Source organism: Camelus bactrianus, chromosome 17, assembly GCF_048773025.1.
Source record: "Camelus bactrianus isolate YW-2024 breed Bactrian camel chromosome 17, ASM4877302v1, whole genome shotgun sequence".
NCBI lineage: Eukaryota > Metazoa > Chordata > Mammalia > Artiodactyla > Camelidae > Camelus > Camelus bactrianus.
In genome coordinates, this window is record NC_133555.1 from 31,513,476 (window position 1) to 31,528,459 (window position 14,984).

The 14,984-nt window shown below is 34.3% G+C and overlaps 1 protein-coding gene across 11 annotated transcripts in view; it reads left to right on the top strand.

Moving 5' to 3' along the window:
* Positions 1 to 14,984, top strand: part of SFMBT1 (Scm like with four mbt domains 1) — a 98,608-nt gene that overhangs the window by 60,242 nt on the left and 23,382 nt on the right. For all 11 annotated transcript variants that reach the window (XM_074344675.1, XM_074344674.1, XM_074344672.1 and 8 more), the window contains 2 exons: positions 6,246 to 6,486; positions 13,561 to 13,649. In XM_074344675.1, coding sequence (XP_074200776.1) covers positions 6,246 to 6,486; positions 13,561 to 13,649 — 330 coding nt within the window. The remainder of the gene's footprint in view (positions 1 to 6,245; positions 6,487 to 13,560; positions 13,650 to 14,984) is intronic.

The following is a 14,984-nucleotide window of genomic DNA, read 5'->3' on the forward strand; positions in this document are numbered from 1 at the left end:
CTGTATTCAGGGTTTCTCCCCCTACTCTCCTCCTCTCGCCCCTAGTAACCTCTGTTATGTTTTCTGTCTCTATGAATTTGCCTGTTGCACTTAAGTGGAAGCATACAATATTTGTCTTTTATGTCTGGCTTTCCTCTTCCATTTAGCACATCTTTGTACTTGTAAAGACTTTTTTTAGTGGTTGCCCTTGTTTTTGCAGTATTATTTTACAACTAATCCAAGTGCTCTTTCAAGTAATATATTCCACTTCATGATAGTGCTAGTGCCTTATAGCAGAGTATTCCCAATTACTCCCTCCTGGCCTTTATAACATTAGCATTCATTTCACTTATGCATAAGCTATAATCACCAAACAGTTTGTTGCTATCATTATTATTTTGAGCAAACAGTTATCTGTTAGGTCAATTGAGAATAAGAAAAATTAAAGATTTTATTTTGTCTTCATTTATTCTTTTATATATTTATTCTAATGCTCTTCCTTTATGTAGATCTAGTTTCTGACCTAGGTCCTCCTTTCTGAAGAATTTATTTTTAAATTTCTTGTAAGACAGGTCTACTGGTGACAGAGTTTCTCAATTTTTATTTGAGAAAGGTCTTTCTTAATTTTGCTGAATGCAGAATTCTAGGCGGTGTCTTTTTTCTTTAAGTAATTTAAGTATTTCATTCCACTATTTCCTTGCTTGTATGGTTTCCAAAGAGGAGTCTGATGTAATTTTTATCCTTGCTTCCCTATTGGTAAGGTGTTCTTTCCTGTCTTCTTTCAAGAGTTTTTCCTTAGTCTTTGTTTTTCGGCAGTTTAAATATCATATGCCTTGGTATAGATTTTTTATATTTATACTACTTGGTATTCTCTGGGCTTCTTGGGTGTGTGGTTTGGTATCTGTCATTAATTTGGGGAAATTATCAGTCATTATTGCTTCAAATATGTCTTCTATTTCTTTCTTTCTTCTTTCAGTATTTGCATTACTCGTATGTCACACTTTTTATAACTGTCCCACAGTTCTTTGGTATTCTTTTCTGTTTCATTCTTTTTTCTGTTTGCTTTTCAGTTTTGAAAGTTTCTATTGACATTTTTTCTAGCTTACTGATTCTTTGCTTGATGAGCCTAGTCTTGTTGAACCCATTGAGGCATTTTTAAAAAATTGAAGTATATTTGATTTACAATGTTGTGTTAGTTTCTGGTATACAGCATAGTGACTCAGTTTATATATATATATCTTTTTCATATTCTTTTTCATTATAGGTTATTACAAGATATAGAATATAGTTCCCTGCAGTATACCATCAAGGCATTCTTCATTTTTGTTACAGTGTTTTTAGTGTCCAGCGTTTCATTATTATTTTTCCTCAGAGTTTCCATCTCTCTTCTTGCCTTATCCATCTGTCCACTCTTTTCATTTAGAGTCTTTAACATATCTCTGCCATATCTGAGTCTGGTTCTAATGTCTGCTCTATCTCTTTAAACTGTGTTTTTGTCTTTTAGTAGCCCTGTAGGTTTTTGTTGAAAGCTGGGCATAATATACTGAGTAAAAGGAATTGAAATAAATGGGTCTTTAGTGTAAGCTTTGTGTTCATCTGGTTAGGAGTTGGGCTCATGTTACTGTTGTAGGTGTCAGAGGCTGAAGTTTACTTTGTGTCCTTTATTTTGTCTCCTCTGTTGTACAGGAACCCTCTTGATGTGGTGGTAAAGGTATAAGGGGGAGGGAAAGCATTCTCTAGTCCTAGGATTTGGTCTTAGTGTTTTAGTGAGCCTGAGTTGTACAAAGCCTTTCCCCTGTTTCAGAGGCTAGGTAGGGGCTGAAGTTAGGAGTTCCCTTTACCCTAGAACAGTTAGGCTCTGGTAAAAGTATTGTTGGTTAGGGTCTTGTAAAATAGTTTCTCTTGTGGATTAGTCTTGTTAAGAAGAAAAGAATGCTTTGGGTGTATTTCAGAATGCTGCTTCCTCTTCTTTCTGCCAGAAGTACAAGGAGATTTTTCTCTGATCTTTACTATGAAAACCTGATAGGACTCCCAGAGGAAAACTCACAAAATTGTGTGGGCCCCCTAAGAATAGGCTTCCATGGAGTTTTCACCTCTCAGTCTTGTCCATACTGAGCCTCCAGCAATTCATTCATTACAGTTTGAGTTTTCCTACCTTCGTCCTAGTCCTGCGGGGGTTTCTGCTTTCGGTCTTCTACTTGGTCTGGTATGGTGTAGTTTTCTGTATTTGTCTGTCTGTCTCTCTCCAATTTTGAGGACAGCAGTTTTGCCTGGTGACCTCAATTCTCTGCTAGATCTAAGAAGAGTTCTTGATATATAGTTCAGGTTTTTTCCTGTTAGAACAGGAGTTCCAACATCCAAAATCTTTAAGTGTCAAGTTGAAAACCAGAAAGAAGTTCTATATTGCTTCTCTGTTCTCTATTTCATTTATCACCACTTTTAATCTTTATTATTTCCTTCCTTCTGCTAGCTTTGGGTTTAATATACTCTTTTTCTAGTTCCTTAAGAAGTAGTTAGGTTGTTGACTTGAGATTTTTCTTTTTTTTTTAGTGTAGTCATATACAGCTATAAATCTCCCTCTTAGCTGCTTTTACTGCCTCTCATAAATATTGATGGATTTTTGTTATCATTTGTCTCACAGTGTTTTCTAATTTCCTTTGTGATTTCTTTTTTAATCTGTTGGCTATTTGAGTGTGTTTAATGTCTACATATTTGTGAATTTCCTAGTTTTCCTTCTGTTACTGAGTTCCAGTTTTATTCCATTGTAATCAGAAAAGATATTTTGTATGATTTTTGGTTTTTGCCATAACATTATGGTCTATCCTGGGGAGTGTTCTTTGTGTGCTTGAGAGGAATGTGTATTCTCTTGTTGAATGGCATGTTCTCTATGTCTGTTAGGTCTAATTGGTTTATAGTCTTGTGCACATCTTCTGTTTCCTTTCTGTCTGATCGTTCTATCCGATATTGATTGTTGGGTACCCATTTGTTTAGAGATCACTGCAACCTTGATACAAACCTGATAATATTTCAGAAAAGGAAGATTACAGGGAAGTGTCAATCATGGCAACTGATGCATAAATAGTTTCATACAGAATAATGCCAAACTGAAAGTAGCTATATTTTAAAAGGATAATACATCAATAAGAAGTTGATTTTTCTAGGAATGCAAGGTGGTTTAACATTTGAAAATCAACCAGCCTAATTCACCATAGTAGTAGAATAAAGGAGAAAAATCACATTATCATCTCAATATATAAAGAAAACTATTGATAAAATTCCACATCCACTTATGATAAAACTCTTAGCAAACTATGAATGGGAATTTCCTTATTTTGATGGAGTATATCAATAAAAAAATCTACAACAGACTTTATTAATGGTAATGGTACATCTTTCTTTTTAATATGAAACAAGACAAAAATGCTGCTTGACATGATCTGTTTGATATTTTTTGGAGGCTCTAGCCAATACAATAAGGTAAGAAAAACAATGAAAATGTATAAGAATTAAGAAGGAAGGAGGAAAAGTCATTATTTGATGAATAAAATAATTTACAGATATATTATTAGAATTAATAAGTAATTTAAGCAAGATTTTTAGATACAGGGTCAATATAAAAAACTCACTATACTTCTGTATACTAGCAACAAACAAAAATTGAAATTGAAAGATGTGATTTACAATAACAGAAAAAACATCAAATGACTAGGAATAAATGTAACAAATATTTGCAAAGAAACTTCAAACCTTTATTGATACAAGTTAAAATAAAGGCATATACCTTTTTCATGTAATGAAAGACTCACTATTATAAAAATGTCAGTTCTCCCCAAATGGATTTGTAGATTTACTGCAACCCAAGTCAAACGCCTAAAAAATTTTAGGTAGAAATTGACAAACTGATTCTAAATGTTTATGTGGAAAAAAGGAGCAAGGATAGCCAGACACAGCTAACAAATAAGACAGAATGAGAAGACTTAAAAAAAAAAAGGAACAGACTTGCTATACTAGATGCCAAACTTAAGACAGTGTTGTGCTTCTCTAAGGAAGGGCAAATCAGAAACATCCACTTTTGTGGGACACTTGATTTAACAAGGTAACAATTTACAGTGGTGAGGAAAGGTGCTGGGTCTTGAAACAAGTAAAACCTGACCCCTACCTAATAACACACACTGAGATTAACTCAAGATGGATATTAGTTCTCAGTATGAAAGGCTTCTAGAAAATTATATACTATTGTATCTTATGACCTCTAGGGTAGGGAAAATTTCTTTAAAAATACAGAAAAAGCATTAACTTTTTAAAGGAAAAATATCGGTGAATCAGACTATTAAAATTAAGGCCTTCTGTTTATCACTGTCAAGAAAGTGATATTTGTACTACAAGTAATTGATGAACTGAAATCCAAAATATAGACTCAATAAAAAATTGACAATAAACATAGGCATTTCCCAAAAGGAGAAATCTAAATGGCTAATAAATAAAAAGGTTCTCAACTCCATTAATAATCAGAAAGTGCAAATTAAAATCACAGTGAGATAATACATGTTTCAAAATGGTTAAAAAGAAAAAGGCTGAAAATCAGTAATGTTGGTTAGGATGTTGAAGCAACAGGATTTCTCATACACTACTGGAAGAGTAAACTGGTGCAGCACATTGGAAAACAGTTTGGCTGTATATTTCTATTACAGGAATCCATGCATCAGGTGACACAAAAATACTCATATAATCATGACAGTATTATTAGTAGTCTTCCAAAGCTGAACTACCCAAAGTACCTACAACTAGGAGCATTAGAATGGATAAATTATAGCATTTTGTATAATGGAGTGAAATATACAGGAATATATACAAGAGTGAAAAGAGATAAAATACTGTTACATGCAGTAACATGAATGAATCTCAAAAGCAGTGTTGGGCAAGAAAGCCCCATGCCGAAAAACAGTCATACTGCGTAATTCTAACATAGTGATAAAACAGAGGCAAGGTTAAACTGTAGTGGTGTAACTCAGGTTAGTGATTACCTCTCAGGAGTACAGCAGGTAAGTGATTAGAATGGGGAGGTGGTTTTACACAGAATGTGGGACTGTCCTTCTCTGTCCTCTCCTTTCCAGGTTCCCTCACTTTCCAGTGGTTGTGATGGCCACGTGCATTTAGTTGTCATTTCTCCGTAGTCTCCTCAATGCATGACAGTTTCTCATTCTTTTTCACGGCCTTGACACTTTGAAGTGCATGTCACATACCAGTTAATTTGTATAAAGTTTGTCATTTTGGGTTTGCTTTTTCTCATGATTAGCTTGAGTTTATGCATTTGGCAAGAATGTTATAGAAATGATGTTCTTTTCTTATTTAATATCAAGGGTATATGATATTGGTGTTTTAGGACTGTTGATGTTAACTTTGATCAGCTAGCTAAGGTGGTGTCTGCCAGGTTTCTTCACTGTAATGTTATTGTTTTCTGCTTTGCAACTAATAGGAATTTTGTGGGGAGAATATTTGAGATTATGCAGGTATCATAGTCATCATGGTCACTTCAGCATCCATACCTCTTATTTCAGTGCGTCACCACAAGGTTCATTCTCATCTTCTCCTTTTCTTATTTTTGCTTCTTCCTCCCATAGTGAGAAACTTGGCTCTCACTATCCATAATACATTTATTTAGTTTTAGTATACACATCAGTAGTTTCAGAATTGCAGACCCATACTTTTGTGACCATATGATTTATCATGTATATTAAGACACTTTTGAGAGAGATAAAAGGTGTTAATATTATTCAAGGATAACAGGTGTAAACACAGGCTGTTTGAGGGAAACTGGGAAGTATGGCTCCCTTGTATAATAATAAATATTATACTAATTTATTACCAGTATAACTTATTTTTGTCCTTTACCTTTTCTAGCTTCATAAATTTTCATTTTAATGAACCAAAAGTCACTCTTGAAAACTTAATGTGTTGAAGGTTGTTAGAATGGTAAACATTCAGTGATTTATATACTTAATAGAAAACATTTTCTATAATCATAATCGACTGCTTTGGTGAAAATATTGAGTTCTATTAAAACTCCTTCAGGTCAAATGGAACAGAGCATTATTACTGTTTGTCCCCTGTTTTGTTTGGATCACTCCTATGAGTTAAAATTGAAATTTCTCAAGTTTCTCTTGAGAAGAGTTTTTTGCATTTAGTGTTTCAGAATTGTGAATGTTGATCAAAAAAATGCTCATTTGAGATGCTTTTATGGTGGTTAATAACATTTTCCTGTTCAGGTGGACACACGTTTGCAAAATGGATTTGCTCCTGGGATGAAACTGGAGGTAGCTGTGAAAACAGATCCTGAAACCTACTGGGTTGCCACCATCATTACCACCTGTGAGCAGTTGCTCCTCCTCCGCTATGATGGCTACGGGGAGGACCGGAGAGCAGACTTTTGGTGTGATATCAGGAAGGCTGACCTCTACCCCATTGGGTGGTGTAAGCAGAACAAGAAGACCCTTGAAGCCCCAGAAGGTAATGAGATACTTCCCATGAAGACGTGGTATGGTACTGCTGTAGGAAAATTTGGACTGTCCACAATCTTAAGGTTTTTAGTCTCCCAACCACAGAGGTCTCCCTAACTTCTTTGGGTTAGCATTTTGGATGAAAATATTTATAAGGAATTATGTACGTTTCCCTATTTTAAAAAATTATTTTCGGGGAGGAGGGTATATATAGCTCAGGGGTGGAGCACATGCCTAGCATGCACAAGGTCCTGGGTTCAGTCCCCACTACCTCCACCTAAATAAATAAATAAGCCTAATTACTTCCCCCCAAAACAAAATAAACAAACAAAAAACTCAAAAAAAAATTATTTTCTGTGCTATGTAAGCCTCAGGCTTTTATGACAATCATAGGGAGCATCAGTTGCTTATTACCCCATAGGACTGTGAGGTTCTCTGAGTTGGAGACTTGCAGGTCTGGTTGTCTTTTAAGTACACTGGGCCAGATTGAGTCTCCTTCTGGTTTTATTATCCCTCCTTCCTATCACTCACAAGTGATCTGGGACCTATGAACTATTAAAATAAACCAGTTGAAGCTCCCTTTTGGGAAAGAGCAGTACTGGGAATAGAATCCAAATTAAGCAAGACAGAACAATAGGACAAAAGAAAGAAGAGTGATATAAATGCAGAGAAAGGGAATAGAGGCTGCAGATTTAAGAAAACTCAGGACCTTACATATTTTTCTTTCAAATTCTTATTTTGATATAATTTCAGATTTACAGAAATATTTTAGATTTGCAAAAATAGTATAGAAAATTCTTGGGGACTTATTGCCAAGTTTCCCCAAACACTGACATTTTACCACATTTACCTTATCCTTCTCCGTCACTCCCTTTTCTCTCTCTTTCTCTCTCTCTCTCACACACACGCACCACACACATGCTTTTTTAATGAAGCACTGAGAGTCAGTTGTAGGTATGATTCCCTTTTACTCTTAAATACATAAATATACTTCTAAAACCAAGGACCTTCATGAATACAATAAAATAACAAAATCAGGAAATTAACTTGATATAATACTGTTATCTAATCTATAGACCTTGTTCAGTTTTATCAATAATGTTTTTATAGTAAAATGTTGCTACAGTAAAAGAAAATCCCAGGTCATGTGTTGCAGTCATTTGTTGTGTCTCATAAGATTCCTTTAATCTGTGATAGTTCTGCAGGCTTTCTTTGTCTTTAATGACTTTGACATTTTTGAAAAGGCCAGTTTTCCCAATAATATTCATTATGTCCTGGGCCCAATACTGTTCATTATTTCCCATTTCTTTTCCTGGTCCAGGATTTAGTCCAGGATCATGTATTGCATCTGGCTGTCATGTCTTTTTGGTTTTCTTAGCCTTTCTTTTCTTGGTGTTGATGTTTTTGAAGAGTACAGACCAGTTATTTTATAGAATCTCTCACAATTTGGGTTGGTCTATTTCCTTAGATTCAGATTGTGCACTTTTGGTAGGAAAAATATGGAGTGATGCTGTGTCCTTCTAGTGCAGCATACCAGGAGACAGATGCTGTTGGTTTGTCCCGTAACTAGCTGGTTATATTAACTTTCATCACTTAAGTTGGTATATGCCAAGTTTTTCTACTGTAAAATTGCTTTTATGGTTTTTAATTAAGTATCTTGTGGGAAGATACTTTAAGATTATTACTCTTCAAACTTTACCTACTCTTTTTAGCATCCATTGATAATTTATATCTGAAACAATTATTACTCTAATGATTACCAAATAGTATTTTATAATTCCTTCTACATTTCATAATTGGCTTTGTACTATAGAAAGAGCATTCCCTTTCCCCCCATTTACACACATACATTTACATATGCATGTATGTATTTAGATATATATGTCAGTGTAGACGCATGTCTTACTTTATTCAATATATAGATTATTTATAATCCTTTACTATCATTTATTTATTTATTTACTTACTTACTTACTTACTTATTTTTCTTTAACATTTTTTATTGATTTATAATCATTTTACAATGTTGTGTCAAATTCCAGTGTATCATTATTTATTTTGATGCTCATACTGTCCTAGACTTGGCCAGTGGACACCCCTTCAGGCTGGCAGATGTGTCCCTTGTTCTCTTCCCGTTATTCTTCAGTAGTTTCTGGTTCAGGAAACTTTTCCCTGCCTCAGCCCTGAAATCAGCCATTCCTCCAGGAAATCTTGGGGGGTTTTTTGGTGAAGAATCGTATTTAGAAATGCAGATCTGGGAGTTAGGGTCCTGGGGCATCGGTGGGTTTCTAGTTAGCTAGCTAGCAACATTTTGTGAAGAAGCAATGTAAGAGGAAGCTCTAGAGACAGGATGCTGCCTGGCCTCTCATCTCACTTTAAGAGTGTAGGAGACTTCACCTCATTTAAACATGTTGAAAATGATTTCAGTTGAGTCTTATACAATGTAGGTTAAGTTATTATAACAAAAAAAGAGGAAAAAAAGGTAGAATAAAATCCTTCCAGGGAAACATAACCACAAAAGAGATGAACAATATGTCATATGAACAACAATATGAACAAAAACATTTGAAAACAAAGTAAAATAAAGTAGTAACAATGATAGAGCAGTGAGAAAGTCATAAGTAAAATATAAAAATTTAAAAATGAGATAATTGGAGAAAAGGAAAATTTGAAAAGAAATAAAAGTAGAAGGTAGGCAAGAACTAAATATTAAAAAAAATACTAGAAATAAAGACTAAGTTAAAATGAACACAGGAAAGAATCAATCATGAATAATATCTGAAGAGAAAAAGGTGAAAAGAGGAAAAAATTTAAATACAAAAAGAAATGAAGAAAGAAATAAAAAGGACTTGGAAAAAATAACATAGGTTGGCAAAATTGGTTCAAGATTCATAAAATAGAAATCCCTGAAGATGAAAATGAAAGCAATGAAACAATAAAATATTGTAAACTAAAATTCAAGAAAACTACTGAAATAAAATAGTACTTAAAATGCATATTGAAACGGCTCATTATGTACCAGGGGAAATCAAAGGAGGACAGCTGCATCAAGGTGTGTGTTGGACTCTAAAGCAAAATAAAAATCCCTTGGTTATGTAGGCAAAAATACTAAGTTTCTTGAAAAGGAAAGAAAACAAGATTGTCATCAGACTAATTGACAACACTGCTTTATGCCAGAAGACAATAGGGTAACACATGTAAGAAATTCAGTGGAAGAAAATATGAAGCCAGGATTTTATGTCTTGCCAAACTAAACTTCAGGTGTAAAGGACACATATAAACTGTTAAGAAGATGTCAGGATTGAGGGAATGTTGTTCCCATGAGCCCTTCATAAGAAATTCACTAGAAAATGAGCTTCAGGAAACCAAAGGAGTAAAGAAGTATTAGCATAAGAACTGTTAGTGAAACACTAAATCTATATACATTGTAGAACTTAGAACTAAATGGTGGTTATTAAGGAAGACAGTATAGTATGTAATGGCTACCTGGTCTGACAACATAAACACTGTATACCTATAAAAAATATGGGACAACAGTAAGGAGAACATGTGAATAGTGGTATAAGCTTACTCATTGCTCCTTCTTTTGTTTGAACAGGTTTATTGCATAGTAATTTAACTAATTGCCTTTTAAGTGTTAACTGGGATAAAAGGCTATTACCTGAAATGAGGTGCTGAAGAAGAGGAGAGGTTATAGCTAACTTTAGTATTGTTTATTAAAGAAAAGAAATAGAAAATAGTCCAAAAGTAGAAGAGACTAAAATTGTTATATAAAGATATTACTGTAAAGGTAACCAGAAGAATAAAACCTTTGTAAATGCCAGAAGATTGATTTTTAAAAAGAAAAATTATATATTCAAATAAAATAGATCATATAGTGAAAGACTGTACACACACACGAATAATTTATATAATATTTAACAGTATTACAGAATTGAGGCCTGACATTCTGACAATGTAAAAAAGTTAATGGGCTTACTCTTCTATTAAAAGTATAGAAACAGTCCAGGTTGTCTCACAGAGTAAAACTCACTTCTCTGCTTTGTACAGTAGACATACCTAAATGGAGAGATTCTGAAAGAGTAAACATAAAAGGAAGGACTAAGATACACAGACAAATGCAAATAGAAGAGAAAGTAGGAGCCTCAGTCTTGATATCTGACAAAGGTAGAATTCACATCAGAAACCATTATAAGAGACAAAGAAGGGTACTTTATAATGATAAAAGTTGCCATTGCTGATTTAAAAAAAAGAAGACAATCCATCTACAGACAGCCAAGGAATGTTCTCCACACATCTTAACAGTATGAATAAAATGTGCATAGAATGAGGGAGGAGGAGAACGTATGAATGTGTGTGTGTGTTTGTGAACTTCATTTTTTAAAAATAAAGGAATAAACCATTTAAAAAAGTTAACCTGTGGGGAAAGAAGGGAACAGAATGAAGGGGACAAGGATAAAAGGCAGATTTTCTGCATGTACCTTATTTTGTAGATTTTAATTTTGAACCCCATATTTTATATAACTTATAAAATAAAATTTAAATTTAAAAAAGCACTTTCTAAAACACAAAAAACAGATAAGCCTAACTGTGTATGGAGCTTGTAAAGTAACTACACAGAGAAGAACTATTTCAGTGACTTTCAAATGCAGTTATTTAAAAATATATCCCTAGTAGAAATATGCCGGAAGGAACCAAAAAAATGCCAAAACAACAACTCAAGCTGTTTTTAGTAATCATATTGTTGATAGTAGAGTTGATGTTATTTTGGAATTATTTTTTGTATATTATGGGATAGAGCATATTAATAATACAGTATATAATTGAGAACTAGGATTTTCAGCATGAGAGAAAGGAAACAAAACTTAGATGAAGTTAAGTGAAAACATTCTCTTCCTGAATTTGTATTGAAAGTATCTTAAGATATAATTTAGGGAGGGATGGTGTAGCTCAAGTGCTAGAGCCTGTGCTTAGCATACACAAAGTCCCAGGTTCAATCCCCAGTACCTCCTCTAAAAATAAGTAAGTAAACCTAACTGCCTCCCCCCACAAAAAATAATAAATAAAATAAAAATTTTAAAATTTTATTGTTTCTAGACACTGAAATGGCTTAAAAACACTAAATAGCATTAAGCACCCTCAGCACCCCAATTATGATCTCTAAATACCATTTTCACTGAAACCAACTAGGACTCCTAGGAGGAGTCTAGGAGCGGATTCCTGGACTGGGTCAGGACATGTACAAGATGGTATATCTTTTTATACCAGAAGTGAAAAAGAGAGCAATGACTGTTTGCTATGGTTATGTAAAGGACTCTGGAGCCAATCTGAAGAATCTCCTTAAAGATAAGACACTTTTTTTTTAATAGAATGCAGTATTTTTTGAAGTTTTTAAAGAGGGAGTGGTAATTAGGTTTATTTATTTATTATTATAATAATAATTTTTTTAATGGAGGTACTGAGGATTGAATCCAGAACCTTGTACATGCTAAGCACATACTCTACCACTGAGGTATACCCTCCCTCTCAAAGATAAGACAATTTGAGCATCAATAGGACAATAGCTGCAGTGGCCTGGAACATATATGTGATTTAATCTATAACTTCATCGTGAAACTTCTAAGCAAAACCCTCATTGATCACCTTTGGAGGATGCTAGGGAACTGACTGATAATTTTGAAGGCTGGTAAATACAGAAAAAGAATAAAGAGAATCAAGCAAATATCCTGTCTTCTTTTTGTGATCAAATAGTTAAAGAAGAGAAAATTTTCTTTGTGAAACTATTTCGGTTAGTAAATGAAGAAGGGGGATAGACTATCAGTTTTTAGCCTGCAATTAATCATTGTATCTATGTAGTGACCATTAAAAGCTGCTAACATCACAGAAGAAGAGATAACAGGACTGAAGTGCCTCTTAATGAAAAGATACAACTCTACTTATGAAGTAATCTTGTGGTTTCCCCCTCCCACCAAAGAGTTGAGTCTGAACTCGATCAAGCCTCTCGATCTAAATTCTGAGTTATAAAAAATGTAGAGGACAGTAGAGCAGCTGGTTACCACAAGGAGTGAGCAGTAAAACCAGACTGAAAAGTTCTATATAGGACAGAAGGCTAAGCCTCTTAAATATTGTGATAAAAAGAGGGAGCGTGAGGAGGAGAAAGAATGTACATATTAAAAGAGATTTAGTTGCTATTTTAACCATTTGCAATAAAGAGATCTCATTTGAATCATGATTTGACCAAACAAATTGAAAAAATCATTTTTGAGAAATTGAGAAAAGTTGAACATGGACTAGATATTTGATATTAAGGAATTATTGTTAATTTTTTAAGGTTGATGTTAATTTGGTTATGTTAAAAGTTATTTTCTTTTAGAAATACATACTGAGATTATATTAGATGAAATTAACACAGTATCAGGAATTGGTTTCTAAATAATCCATGGTTGAGTGGGGGTGAAATATGTGAGAATATAGATCAAGGTTGGTAAAAACAGCTGTAAAAGACCAGGCATTAAAGTATTTTAGGCTTCCCAGGCCCTGTGGTCTCTGTCACAGCTGCTCAACTCTACCTTTGTAATGTGAAAGCAGTATGTAAACAAATGACCATGCCTGTGTTCCAATAAAACTTTGTTTACAAACATAGACAGCAGATTGTAGTTTACTAACAACTCCTGATCTAGATGGAAGGATTGATTATGAAGTGACAGTTGTTGATGCTAGTGTACGTGAGGATTTATTATACTGTTTTCTCTACTTTTCTGAATGCTGGAAATTGTAATGAAAAATAAGTAGGTACCTTTTGGATAAAATTATACTCACAGGGAGTTGGAATTAGTCTCTTTGTTTTGGATACAATTCTTATTAAACTAACCAGGAAATAGCCCTAACTGGAGGAGGATTTCTTTTTTTTTTTTTTTAAGCTTTCAAAGAAGCAATATGTTGGACTCTTATTTAAATATTAAAATGACAAATGCATGTCTAAACCATTTTCACTTGTTTAGTTTCTCTGTATTCTGTTTCATTTAGTTTCTCTGTGTTTTGTGACTGACAATATGAGTAATAGCTCATTTATTTCTTCTTGTAGGCATCAGAGATAAAGTGTCTGATTGGGATGCGTTTCTGCAGCAGACCCTGATGGGAGCATGTAGTCCTCCTGTTCCGCTGCTAGAGGGCGTGAGTATTATTGCTTCCGCAATCAGTGTGGAAAACCCTTCTAATCTTCAGTGATATATCCTGTCCGAGGAATCTTAAAATTCCTCATTGTTTACCACTCCAAGGCAAATAAACATTATCACTACAGACATAGGCATGGGTATTGGGAGGTTTAAACTTACTCTCAGAGGTTGCAAACTGGTGGCTTGTTCAGTGCCAAAATGTTTTTGAATTAGTTGCGAACACATAAAAACTTAATTTTCCAGATTCTTTCATGCAGTGAACCTTTTTGAGCTCTCACTTGGAACTGAGCAAGACGTTGACTCAGCTTCAGGATGGGCATATTTAACTCCCTCACCAGGTGACTTGAGATCCCCTTTTCTTTTGCTCAGAAGATACTGGACCACCACCTACCTGCTTTCAGAAGCTCTTTTAAATTAGTAGAGCTTTTGAGCTTGTTGGTGAATATAGATTTCTTGTTTTGTGAAATTGATTATTGATTATGACATTTCTAAGTTATTTTGTTACTTTCTGTCATACCAGCTACATTTTTTGTAGCATGTGTTAAATGCAGTTTATGAAGGTTCCAATTTCTTTACATCTTTGCCAATGCTTTTTTTCTCTTTTTGGTTATAGTATCCTGGTGGGTGTGAAGTTGTCTCTCACTTTGATTTGTATTTCCCTAATGACTAATGATGCTGAGCATCTTTCTGTGTGCTTCTTCTCCATTTGTATATCTTTTTTGCAGAAATGTTTGCCCATTTTAAGATTGGGCTTGTCTTTTTATTACTGAGTTGTAAGAGATCCTTATAAAATTCTGGTTAAAAGTCTAGAATGGGGCGTCAGCTTTATTGACAGACACGTATATGTACACGTGTGTTACAGAACAGGACACACCCATAGGGAAGACTGAATGCTCATGATTCAAGGGATAAAAAAAAGCTCTGTGAACCAGCATCGGGGGGCCAGGGCCTGGCATACACTAGCTACAACAGAGAGGCCGCGCCCTACCCTTCCTCAGGGCTCGGTGGCAGGAGTTCATATCCAAGATCAGATATATGATTTTCACATATTTTCTCTAATTCTGTAGATGGTCTTTTTACTTTCTTGATGATATCGTTTGCAGAACAAAAGTTTTTTATTTTGATGTAATCCAATTTATCTGTTTTTTTCTTTTGTTGCTTGTACTTTTTGGGTCTTATTTAAGAAGGCTTTGCTTAACCCAAGTCATGAAGATTTGCCCCTTTATTTTCTCCTAAATGGTTTATCATTTTAGCTCTTCAGTTTAATTCTATGGTTTATTCCCCTTTAAAACTCGATTGGTGAACACTGTTTTGAGGTGATCTTTACGTTTTA